Consider the following 12817-nt stretch of genomic DNA (forward strand, 5'->3'; position numbering starts at 1 on the left):
TACAATTCCCGACAGGCGCCGCGCGAGGGGTCGCACAAGCGGTGGTGTAAAGGGGCGCGACCCTTGGAAGGAAGGCCTGTGGAAGTGTGTTGCTGACAGTTAACTGCTGCGCGACCAGCGGCTCACAGCCTGAAACTGGCAACAGGGGGCTGCGCTTTTCCTCATCTGTAGAGTGGAGATCGTAACTTCGGCCTCGCCTAACACTTGGGATGTTCAAGGAGGTGCTATCAGATCCTGCCTAGGAAAGATTTTGCAAACTACGGGCTAGAGGGTGAGAGTGTGACTATTTTTCTCCTCACGGGTGTCCTAATTAAATATATGCTGTTGCCTGTTCTGTGCAAACTGTATGCTTGGTCCTCGATGGGTTTTGGTGATGCCGAACCCTACCTTGGGAACTTAAGAGCCAAGAAAGTAGAAAAGTGAGATTTATGTGGTTAGAGGGCAACTCCTCTGTCATAGCTTCATTAGAGGGACCCATAGGAGTCAGAGGCAGAGAAAAAAGAAAGGTGCAAGTATTGGAGATGGCATTAGATCACCATGTATTTGATGTGCCTTATCCTTCATCTATCCTATTTTACTCCAAGGCCCATCCGAGACTTTCCCCCTCCCTTCCACCCCAATTATTTCCTTGGTCTTTCTCCTTTTCTAAAGGACCCAGCCCTAGGAAATTAGTAAAAAGGCAATGAAGAAATATTCCTACTTTTCCCCACTCAGATTTGCATGGAGCCTAGCAAAGAATAAAGGCAGTTCTTCATAGGTGGATGGGTAGTGTCCTTACTGACTCATCCCTGCTGGTGAGTTGAGATGGCCAAAAATCAGGTCCACAAAAGTGAAAAATGATCATGTACATCCCCAAACAAAAGTTACTTGGAATTCATTGAGACCTTACTCAGGAAAACCAAATCAATTATGTCAACTTTGATATTAATCGAAAGCTCCTTAGGTAGTTGGAGTGGGGTGGGAAGATGTACAGCTCTAGACACAAACTAAAATGGTAAAAGCCTTCAATGGTGTGCAGTTCCATCTGTCTCTGCAGTCATGACTCTGGGATATATGAGCATCATTGTGTTCACAGAAGACTGGGTCTTGAAGAAGCCACTTGTGCTCTGCAGACCAAAGGACCTGATAAGGGACATCCTTTAGGTGGTTGAGTATTAGGAGGAAGTTTATTTGGTTTTGAGAGGCTAGACAGACTGCTCTAGGTGGACAGGGGAAGGTGGGATATGTCTTGAAGTCTAGGGGCACAGAGCTACAGTCTGGGGGTACTCAGAGATGTCAGAGTACCATGAAGTTTGAGGTATCATCTGGTTGAGAGTAGGGGTGGTAGAGCACTATAGGGGATAATTGGATTGAGAAGGGGTACAGTGAATTATGGGGCTACTTAAGAGTAGAGACCAAGTGCAATAATGCTGGACAAGATTTGGGAAGCCAGGGCCTCTTGGAAATGTCTGGTACCTCAACAACCTTTCCCAACACCTCTAAAACCTCACTTCCTCCTTTTCTAGACAGCTCATTTACTACTAGATCAGTAAAAAGTGGTTTAGCATTGCACCCTTCTCAGATATTGCCATGCAAACGCATCCTCCAGCTCATTTACACCTCAATTAACACTTCTGGATGAATTTTTCTATGATTATCACCAGGACTATCTTAGAACTCCAAACCTCAACAGTTAGAACACTTCTGTGCCAGTTTTTGATTCAGCATGCCAACCACTCGACAAAAATAATTCCCACTGTCAAATTCAGTCTCTGTTTGGTAAAAGAGGGAACTGTTGGCCCAGAGAGTTCAGGATGGAGGTGCCAGGGGAAAGCAATCAGCAGGAAGAGCGAGAGCACCTGGGAAGGAAATAAGGGAAGAGAAATTGGCACTTCTCAAAGAGGAGGTAGGTGAAGAAAGAAGTTCAAAGAGGTGAGAAAGGACACCCACAAATCCAGGGGGAGACTGCTGAGCAGAACCACACAGTTCTTCCAGCAGATTCAAATAGAACTAAGTAGTGCTAGCCTGGCTTTGGGAAACTGTATGCAAGAATTAGGCCGGGGGGGCCTGCAGTTGTTCTTCATCTGCTAAACCATTTTACCTAGAGCCAACCTCAGATTTCTATCAGTTTTCTCTACTTACTTTCAGGAAAACTTGTTGAACTGTAGTGAATTTTTGCTGGTGATACTGAGGTTTGCCGTGTATCCTATATGATTGATGTGCTGCCCCATCCAGTCCTGGAAGAAAGATACTGAGTAAATGATCCCTCTGTCCAACTGGCTCTGTGTGCCTGAGATGGTTTGTTGGTTGGCCTCCCATAGGATGGGAGAAGAAGTAAGAGAAGGACAAGCTACAGCAGCCACCCTACCCGAGCCACCTGTTCCTGCTTTGGGCATGTAGTCCTGTGTTAGAATAGGGAGGAAGTCATCTTGTAAATGGCCACCATCCTGTTGTCTAGACATCAGGGAAGAGATATGGTCTCAGGGAAGCTGCAGGGAGAAGCTATACTTGGATTTCCTGTCAGAGGTGGGTCTTGTATTTACATAAATAGTAGGATCTTCCAACAGAGCCCCCTCTAATACAGTTTTCTGGAGAGAAGAGTTCAGCATTAACTGAATTCAACCTCAACCCCTTCCCAGAGTGTAGTTACTTGGCAACAGGAAAATCAACATGGTTAATGTGGTATTGCAATGTCAGTTTCAGGGTAAATACCTTTCAACCTCATATTAGTACCAGTTCGTCCCATCTCCCACGTATAAATACCTTAAGACTAACAGCTCATATTTGCAGGACATTGCCCAGAGTCAAGGGAAAGTTTGTGGCTTTATAATGGAGACTTCAACTGAGTTACCTAGAATGAAACCCATGTCTTTGACTTAATTAGTCCAGTATGATAAGCAGCTGAACTGAGTATCCATGGTAGTCCATAACAATAACAATTCAAACAGAATCCAGTACTTCTAGACATTGTTATGTCACCTGGAGTGTTCTATCCCAATGATGCATTTTTGTACTCGAACTGACTAGTAAGTCATGTGCTTTTTACAGTGTGCCTTAAATAAAATATATCTGACTTATTATTTTTTTAATGCTGTAGTATTGCTGTCATAGGTTGTACTCCAGGAAATAGACTTGGAGACTCTGAGATTTGCATGCTGAAGGTTTACTGGTGCTTCCGGGAGCAACAGCTGCAAAGAATAAAGGAAGCAAGATTAAGCAGAGGGAGAAATGAAAGCAAAGGTCCAGGTCTTCCTCTCCACCTCCACCCCCAACAATTAGTCATCAGCCAGCTCTGGGCCCTCAGCAGCCACAATCCCAGCAGCTGGGGGAACAAGGGTCTTGATCCTAAAGTGAGACTTGGGTGGTGGTACTCCACATTGTCTGCTATAATTGCCAACTAGTACTTCTAATTGCCAAGTGTCTCCACATTTACTATTCCATTTTACCTACCAAGTAGCTGTGAGGTAGACAGGGCCAGGGAGGGATCATTCTTCCCTTAATACACACTAACACACAGGAAAACTTAAGTCCAGAGAATGTAAAAGACTTGCCCCAAGATGCCCAAGACTTGTCTCTGGCTTCTACCCAGAGTGATCTCTACTCAAAAGATTGTGTTCATTTTTTCTTATACCTAGAGTTTATCAAACTGTAGAATATAAGAACCAAAAAAAGATAAAGAAGGCCAAGTAGTCCAGTCACCTCACTCTAAAAATAAGAAAATAGACTCAGAGATGGGGATGATTTCACTAAAGTTAAGCTGTAAGTCTGTGGCAGAGCCTAGCCTTTTGACTGGATTTCCTGCACTCAAGAGCCAGTTTTCATGACCCCTGATGTGCTGAGCACAGTGTATCACATAGGAGCTACAGATGTGAGCAGTTTACAGACACTGCCCTAGAGGATTCTAGAATCCAGTAGGTTTCTTCAGGCCACTTGAATAGTTTCAGTGAGACATAGAGAGTAGAAATTTTTGTTCTACACTTTCTCTCACATATCACCTTGCAGAGTCTAAATTCGGGGGAAAAAATAGTATATTGTTGCTTCAGAATTCTGTGTTCTTCCTGTGTTCTAAACTGCCAACTGCCAGATGCTTCTTGAGCCTCATACAGATATACCCAGATGACTCTTCCACTGACCCTCCCCAACCAAGATTCATTTCCAAACCAGTGTCATGGTAGAGATTAGTAAGAAGACAGATAACTGCTTTCTTTTTCTTTCTAAATGACTTTACAGTATTTGTGACCCTTCATTCTGTTTCTCAGATATGAACTTCATAACTGTGTGTAGTAAATGGGATGGGTTTTGATTTACAAAGTTACAGATCAATCCTTGCTCCAAACCTTTTCAGTGCTATTCCCACAGCTAGGATGAAAGCGAGGCATGTCTGCCCAAGGGCAGGCAGAGGACATTAGTCCTCACCGTATCCAGCTCTCACCACCAGAGTTTCCTAGTCAGAATGTGTTGTGCCTCCTGTTCTCACTCTACAGATTTAACACTTCTTTACTGTGACAGTTGGTCACTGTTTACAGCTTTTCTCTCCCCCTGTCGGAGTGGTTAATCAGTCACCTCATCCCTACTGAGCAAACCAGGTGAACTAAGGCAGACCTGACAAAAAGTTCTCTCCACCTCCCAGATTTCTCAGAGAGCTCCCCACAGGTGTAGAAACTTGTACACATGCCTTACCTCCAAAAGAAGCCCCCAGAGCTGCCAGAACATTCTGTTAAGAAATACCCAGGGGAAAGTAGACCTTAAAAGAAATTAGACTGCAGGCCAGAAAATAATTTTAATGCAAAGTAGAAGGGACCAATTCACTTCGTCATTTTCCTTGCTCTGGCTCTAAAGACTCCTTCCTGTGACTCTGAGAAGGTGGTAGGGGCAGGCTGTTCTTCTAGGGTGATTGTCCGTATGGGAAAGAGTCTCTCATACTGGCTGCTTGCTCCCAGATCTGGAGGAATGCTAGTGTCCTTTAGATCTGGGGGTAGATGTGAAACAATAAAATAATTTCTATTTGGTTCATGGCCTCTACCGATCCCATCGCTTTCCTCCTTAAGGTCACAGGGCAGCTGCATCATCCTCAGATTCATGGGGACCCATGATTGCTTTTAAAGAACCTGCAAAATAAATACATAATGAGGAAGGATGAAGTTATTGGGAGTGGTGGGGTAGGGAAGAGGAGAGAAGAGCCTGAGTCTGAAAGTATCTCCTTTTTGGTTAAGGAACTTGAGCCTGAAGGGAGGAGGAAGAGGTGGGGAACGAGAGGAAGGCATCAGGAAAAATACACCTTCTCTGCTGAGGCACATCCTTTGCTGTTATTCATGTTGATATTCTTCATGGAGATGAGGGTGATGCTGTCTTTCTCTCCGTTGGCTGTGGAGCAGCTGGCGTAGAAAGGGAACATGAGTTATAGAGAGGAGAAGTGGTAGGGCAATGGGGGTCAAGAGACTATTGGGGGTGTTGAAACTTCGATCTTTGTTTCTATAAACCTCTATTTTGGTGGTGGACTAAATGAAATGAGAATGTGCTTTGGATGAGGGTATAGCTCAAGTGGTAGAGTGCATGCTTAGCATGCATGAGGTCCTGGGTTCAATCGCTAGTACCTCCTCTAAAAATAAATAAATAAATAAATAAATAAATAAATAAACAAACAAACAAACAAACTTAATTACCTCCCCCTCAAAAAAAAACATTTTTTAAAAAGTAGGGGAGGGTATAGCTCAAGTGGTAGACAGAGTACATGCTTAGCACAAGGTCCTGGGTTCAATCCCCAGTACCTCTATAATTAAACAAATAAACCTTAGACTTGTGTTCAAATCTTAGTTTTCCTACCTACTACCGTGTGATCTTGACCAAGATCTCTTGAGTCTTACTCTTTTTTTTTTATGTGTAAAATACAGTAATACCTGCCTTGAAGAATTGCTCTAAGCATCTGAGATATTATTACAAAATATCTACCATAGTGCTCGGCACATACAAGGTGTTCAATAAGTGATTCCTTAAATGAGTATCTTCTTATTTAAGGAGTAGATTAGAATCTGACTTCCTACATTTTTCACAAAAGGGTTATAGAGACTTGGCCTTGGGGAAAGTGTTCCAGTCCCTCTCCCATCACCCAGCTATTTCTTTTTAGGTCTGCCCTGTCCTCCTGTCCTGCCTACCTCTAGTCCTGGCCTCGGTGAGGCTGTCAGGATTCTGTATGGGTGTGGGTGTGTGTGTGGAGAAGGCAGGAAGTGTGGGTCCTACTCTTGGAGTGGGGAATTAAGAGATCAGATGGGTGATTCTTCCCTTACACTTCTGACACTCTTACCTTTCAGAGAGCCCTGAACTTCCAGGTTTCTGGGGATCTGTAAAAATGCAAAGGCACAGATTGGAGGTCACAGGCTGTAACTCAGAGTCCCAATGTGCCCCTCAAAGCCCACACAAGTGGACCCTCCCTCTTCATCTAGTGGTGCTTATGTGCCATTCCTTCCCTCAACTCCGGGCTGGGAATCAGTCTCAGAATCTAGCCCTGCATCCTCCAGCAAAGAGAGGCAAAGGGGGGCCATGAGGGTCAGGGCATGTACCTTCAGACTCCTTGTTCTTCTGACACTTAAACCTTAGACTGACCACACTGACCAGGACGATCACCACAACCACCAGGATGACAATGAAGCTGATGACACCTGAACAGGGAAAAGAATGGGGTGAAGGAGAGGCAGAGGAAGGGCAAAATGGGGAAACAGGAGTCCAATTCTCTTTTCCCAGCTAAGTGCTGTGTAGACAGGCTCTGGGAGCAAAGTGAATTGCCGTTTTCTGCTGAATGATTGAGCTTTCATCCAGCATTCCCTGGCCAGAGTGGGCTCCTGAGCCCTGAGCCATCCTCCCTTAAGAACACAAGACCTAGTAGAGCTCAGAAGAGCTGAATGGAGGCCCAGTGGAGATTTCTTTCTACCAGCATCTTCATCAACCAAACCCTCCTGGAACAAATGGATGAGATTTGAACTTGTGTTTCCGGACCCAGAGTCCAAGTCAGTTCAAGGGTGGGGTCCCCTGCCATGCCCACCTCCTCCTCCTCCTCACCAAATGCAGCCACAGTGAGCACTGTCTCTGACGTGGGGCTGGGCAGGATGGTCGAGTCGCCTGTCCTCAAACTCATGGTAGATGATTTGGGAGTAACATTGTGAAAAGTGTCTAAAGTAGAGTAGGGATGGTTGAGTCAGTGAAAGACCTGACACAGCCCACATGTCCCCTCCCACTTCTCCCAGGTAAAGGACTGCAGTGAGAACTGATGTCCTACAAAGACTTCCTCCAACCAGATCCCATGTGGATGGAGGTCAGAACTGGTTGATGTAGAATCACGTGACTAGCATTGCTGGTTGCTCATGTTCCCAGTTCCAGAGAACTCTAGAAAGTTCAGGATGCTTCCCTCATTATGCATTTCCCACCACGCCTGTGGGGCCCAGAGGAAAGGAATTTACACTGCAGAGATGGGGAGCCAGACCAGGCAAGGGAGAGCCATGTGTGTTTTGCCAAAGGTTGACGTGGGAGGAAAGAAGGGCACCGGATGTTTGTGCCCAGGCACTGATCTAACAAGCCAGCTGCCAGTTAATGGGCACAAGTTTCTGACCCTCATAAAACAGAGGTGTGATCGCCCATCTCATTGTAGTGTGGGCCTGATTGCTATTCCACTTCCTTATCCTCACCTCATCCCAAATAAGTCTGGAATTGTGAAAAAAAAAAAAATCCCAGAGCCAAGGGTAGGATGAGAGAAAGGGTCAGGGGACTCTTCATTGTGAGCAAAGACGGGACATACCTCCGCTTGTGCTGCCTCTGCTGCTGTCGCCGCTTAGAACACCCGTGCCTGCACCATGCAACAGCAGGGCTCAGATGGAGGGTGTCCACCCCCTCCCAGATTTCTCCCATGCTGCTGGGTGAAGGCCAACCTGCCCTGAGAATCGTGTAGCCCTTTCTTAACCTTTTTTTGCCTCCCTTTCCATCATTTTGGGTTCTACCCAACCTTACCCCTCCAAACTTTTATCAGTCCTGAGTCCAGGCTTCTTTTACCTTCATCGTGACCAGTTCCTGTCTCTACCCACCCACCCAAAACCACTTTCATTCTCTCCCAAACCAGGGTGCCACTGGTGTGGATTCTGACGCTCATGTGGGGCAGGACCTGGGCCTCTTGAAGGAGGAAAGATGGAACCCAGGCAGCTATGACCCAGTGTTTTCACCCCCAGCTCCAGGTACTCACCAAGTCCTGATGTGTGCTTCTGTGGCTGGGACCAAGTCAGGCCCAGCGAGGATGGGTAGTGACCAGCCATGGTGCTGGAACTCAGAGTCACGGGTTTACCGGCTAACACAGTCGTGGGGACCTGTGAGGACTTCTCTGGAGGAAGTACGCATGGCCTGCTTAGGGCCTCAGCCAGCATGTGCACAGGGAGGGCTCTTTAGTCCCAAATCTGCCTTCGGTTTCTCTGGCCTTTACTTTGGCAGTGCCCTCTACCTAGAATGTGCCGTAGCACCCTCCACCCCACAGTCTTCATCTGGTTGACTTATTTTTTGAGCCTCAGCTTCAGGGACCGCTCACTCTGGGGTGTCTGGCCCCTAAGTCTGAGGTAGCTGACATTACCTGGGCTCCCACAGCACCTTCTGCTTATGTTCATGGCCCCTCTCACCCTGCTCTGTAACTGTCAATGTGACATCCTATTTACTTGTCTGGTCCCCCACGAGTCTATTCTCTTTTATTGCAGAAACTGTGTCTGCCTCCTCATTGGCCCCTCCCTGGATGGCATTTGCAGTCTGAGCGACAGAGTACCTGGGGTGCTGGCGCTGGGCAGAGGGCTTGAACTGTTGGGCTTTGTGGAAGGACTGTCTCCTGCAAGTAGAGGTGGAGGGGAGCTGAAGGTGGGGAAGGTTTGGTGACACCACTCTCCCTCAGCCACTGGAGAACCCTTGGGCTCCAAGCAGATCTAAAGGGCTGGGGAGGGAACTGGGCAAGGGACAGGGCTTGGCTCCTCAGCAACCACACACACTCACCTGTCTTAGGGGAAGTTGGCCCTGGGGTTAGATTTTGACTGTTGAGGTTTCCTGAAACAGATCATCTGAGACTGAGGGTCCGCTGCTCCTATTGCTCCGTCTCCCTGTCTTCTCTATAGCTGGTGTTTTCTAGTCTTTCTCCCTACCCCACCCCAACCCCCAACCATCCATCTCTCTCCCTATTCAAGGCATGTTAGAGACTAGTACAAAACTGACCTAGAGCTCTTTCCACTCTTCCTAAAGGCTAGAGTAGGTCCTGTGTGTTTTTGGTCTTACCCTGAGGGCTAGTTGTCGTGGGCAGGGAGTTGTGGCCTGAAAGAGAAAGCAAAATGTGTAGATTAGCTTGGTGAGCTTTCTGCCCAGCACATCCCCCAGAGAAGAACCCAGGCCTTTTGGCTTTCCCAGCCTCCCATGCTGGAAGGTGGACACACTTGGTAGAGGACTAAAGGATGTGACTCCAGCTCACAGTGCTGGCTTCCTTTGAGACTGTGACTCAATGGCACAATCACTACCACGTCATGGCTCAGTGTCACAGAGTCCTTTCCTGTCTCTTCAGTCCCATGTGGCTTTTATAACAACCTGACACAAGGTAGGGGGAAGGTTATTTCAAAGTAGTGATATTTCCAAGGACAGAGGGCCAGTGACCTGCCACGTTTCGACAAGGACCCAGGACTCCAGGTCTACAGGCTAGCGTTCTTGCTGCACTACCATCGAGCCATCTCTTTTCCCCTGTGAATACTGTTATCCTGCTCCTGCCCTAAGGGGAAGGGATGGAAAGATGTGGTGAATAAAATGGGGTTCAGGATTGGGGTTGGTATCTGGGCTATCTGCCCTCCTCCAGCTGAAAGGAATGGCCCACACAGGAAGCAAGTTCTGAGGCAGGAAATCTCTAGAATAAGCAACCAATTTACTCTAATAGATGAGGCTACTTCAGAAGTGGTCTTTGTTAACACAACATTGTAAACTGACTATACCTCAATAATAAAAATAAAAATATAAATAAATGATAAATTAATTAATTTTAAAAAAAGAAAAAGAAAAAGAAAAATGGTCATTGTTAGCCAAACCAGGGGAGCAGTCAATTACCAGGAGGCCTCAGTTGCAAACCTCATTAGCTTTCGAGTCTGCACTTGTGTATGCCTATAGGCCCCTAGGCAGATCCCTAGGCAGATGTGCGTGTGTGCTTGTGTCCCCTGCATGTGTGGGACCTGAAAGGTCAGGTTGTGTTTGCTCATTTTCCACAATGAAATCATTCTTGAAACCTGTGAACAATGTGAAAGGAAAACAACGTGGGGAAGTGGAGCCGCCCCGCTGGGTTCCCGTCCTCTGCTCAGGCTGGGACTGCAGGCTCTGGCCTGGCCCTCCTGCTCCCAGCGCCTCATCATCAGGGAAGCACCAAGCCTGGGAGCCCAGCGCCTGGGTGAACAGAGGCAGCTGAGGGCCAGGGGCCCACCCAGCCTGGGGCAGCCTGCTGGTCTGTTTGTTTTCTTTAGCCACTGCCTTCCACCATAGGGCTATCATTTGGATAGTGTGCAATTAATTGTTTCCAAGCCCAAGCTTGCTCAGAACCTGAGTCGCGTTTTTCCAGGTCACCATCACTCATAGCCCCATTCCGTCCTTGGGTGGGAGCGTTAAGAGGGGAGTTAAAACTTTTAGGTGCCCCAGCCTAGAGAGAACTCTTCTCAGCTGAAGATGAACACTCTCAATCTGAGGCATTTCCTAAAAAAGGTCTGTCAGTTATTGATCAAGCATATCTAAGGTACTATCTAAGCTCTATAATGTTATGACTTTAGATTTTAGTGGGAGGGCACAATTCACTGTCTTCCTGCATTTTTCTAGAAGCAAAACTAGTATCTCTGAAGGAGTTCCAAAGTCACAAGCTCCATGTCAGTAGCCTACTCTCTCTTTGTCTCCTGTCTCCCCTCCCACTACTGGAACGTTTTGTCAAGAGTAGATTCCTCTGTGAGTAGAGGAGAGACTTAGGGAGCACCTGTTTCTATAGGCCAGGGTGCCTCTGACCACTGAGCATGCATACAGTGGAAGAACACTGGCCACAGTGATTTCTTACTTTCCTGTCTCTCCTCCTTAATCCCTACCTCTTCATTCCCTTCCAGCCTCTCTCTTCCCCTTCTTCACCACCACCATACTGTTTTCCTCATCTGCTTAGTTTAGTCGTTAAAATCATGGATTTTGGAGTCTGACAGTCTTGAGCTCAGGTCCTGACTCTGTCACTTACTATCTGACCTGGGCCTCAGTTTTCTCTTCTTTAAAATGCAAGTGATTTTAGTACCTCATAAGTGTCTATGAAGATGAGAAAATGCATATAAAGCACAGTGCCTGACCGTTCATGCTTAAGAAATCCTGGACATTTTTTATTTCTGCCCCCTTCTCTCAAATTCTCAGTTTCAAGTCTGCCCTGACTCCATGTCTCCACAGTCAAGTCCCTCTGTGGGCCTGGATGTCCTCAAAAGGATTCCTCAGTCCACCAAAATGAAAGTGAATGCTCTGAGATCTTGAGATGAGAGGTTAGGCACTCAAGGGTGACTATGGCTCAGGTAGAGTCACTCAGGGCATTCTTAGCCCTGGCGCTTGCCCTGAGACAGGACAGCGGGTAGGGAGGCTGGGAGAAGCCTAGGTTTGTAAAAATGCCCCCTCATGAGTCTCAGCTTCTAAATCTCTGCCATTTCTGTAGTTTCTACAACAGCCTAGTCCCCCAGTCCCAGATCACATGTGTGACTCTATCCTGAGGAGGTGGGGGGTGGTTTAGCAATAGGGATCAGAGTTTTAACCCCAGTCCTTGGGCTTTTAGAGAGATGTCTGACCTCTCCAGGAGACAGAGCGTTCAGGTACTCAGGCCCTCTCACCCACTACCAAGAAAAGGCCATCTTCTCTCCCCATCCAAGCACTCTTAAACTCTCTTCTGCTGCTTTGAGCACATGCTCATAATCCTCCACAGAAGACCTGTGGAGGGTGAGGTGGGGGTGGGGATGGATGACCTAAGGGAAGTTACTGCCCTGTGAGTCACAGTCTCCTGGATTTCTCATGGCTCCCAGCAACTTCTCCCTAATTAGAGGACTCCTATGAGCTACTTCACAACTCGTCAGCTAGTAGAGCCCTATCTGAGAGGTGTTGTTCCCAAGTCTTCTACTCTGGGGGGTCATTTCATCTAGCCCCCTAGATAAAATGTGTACATCTTCTTTGGCAAATGGCTCTTTGTATTTAACCTGAGTCCCCCTTGCTGTGATTTGAGCTTAAAGTCAATATTTGGAAATCCCAGGTTTTTACTCCTCATACAAGAGAAGACAAAGATGACATGGAAAGCCCAAGGTACAGACAGTTTTGTGCTAGGACATCCTAGAAGGAGCTTTCTAGCCTCAATATACCAAGACAGTCACTTCCCACATTTCAGGAGATCTGCCTCTGTGGGGGCTCTAGTTCACCCCGAAGTTTTCCCACAAAAGTGTTTAACCATATCTGTATTTTACTCCTGCCTGGGAAGGACTGATTCTCAAGCCAACTGATCCCCTTCAAGAGAAGGCTCTGGAATTTCCCTCTGGGCAGCACAGCCCTGGATGGAAAGCCTGTGCGGTGGATGTCCTGAGGGAGGGACAGGTGCCCAGGACTGCCAGCTGTGGGAGAGGAACTGCTGAAGGGTGGTGGCCGGTGGCTCTTACCTTGGAGCAGGAGGAAGCCCAGGATGGCCCAGCACAGCTGCGTTTCTCCGACACTCCCCATGTCAGCTGGGTCTGTGGCAGGCAGGCAGCTGCTGTGTGGAGGCTCTGTCCATAGTGGAGAAGAGAAAGGGAGTGCTGGGGCGGGGTGGGGGGTG

General features: G+C 47.3%; 1 protein-coding gene across 4 annotated transcripts; it reads right to left on the reverse strand.

Annotated features, from left to right (window-relative positions):
- Nucleotides 1-4740: 4740 nt before the first annotated feature.
- Nucleotides 4741-12817, reverse strand: ECSCR (endothelial cell surface expressed chemotaxis and apoptosis regulator). 4 transcript variants are annotated; one of them, XM_010990742.3, is made up of 11 exons: nt 12663-12817; nt 9265-9300; nt 8989-9039; nt 8768-8827; nt 8204-8338; nt 7766-7813; nt 7033-7143; nt 6537-6635; nt 6281-6317; nt 5258-5354; nt 4741-5087 (listed from the first exon to the last, which is right to left on the reverse strand). In XM_010990742.3, exons 1-11 carry the CDS (start codon nt 12721-12723, stop codon nt 5079-5081), a joined length of 744 nt encoding a protein of 247 aa, XP_010989044.1. In that variant the 5' UTR covers nt 12724-12817; the 3' UTR covers nt 4741-5078. The 4 variants fall into 4 exon arrangements, with proteins under 4 accessions (XP_010989044.1, XP_010989049.1, XP_010989046.1 ...); XM_010990747.3 differs by lacking the exon at nt 8204-8338; XM_010990744.3 differs by lacking the exon at nt 7766-7813.

Source organism: Camelus dromedarius, chromosome 3, assembly GCF_036321535.1.
Source record: "Camelus dromedarius isolate mCamDro1 chromosome 3, mCamDro1.pat, whole genome shotgun sequence".
NCBI lineage: Eukaryota > Metazoa > Chordata > Mammalia > Artiodactyla > Camelidae > Camelus > Camelus dromedarius.

Coding starts and splice junctions, on each gene's coding strand:
- ECSCR (XM_010990742.3), bottom strand. CDS start 12,723: ATGGGGAGTGTCGGAGAAACGCAGCTGTGCTGGGCCATCCTGGGCTTC. Junction 9,301..12,662: donor GGGCTTCCTCCTGCTCCAAG/GTAAGAGCCACC, acceptor TTTCTCTTTCAG/GCCACAACTCCCTGCCCACG. Junction 9,040..9,264: donor CACGACAACTAGCCCTCAGG/GTAAGACCAAAA, acceptor GATCTGTTTCAG/GAAACCTCAACAGTCAAAAT.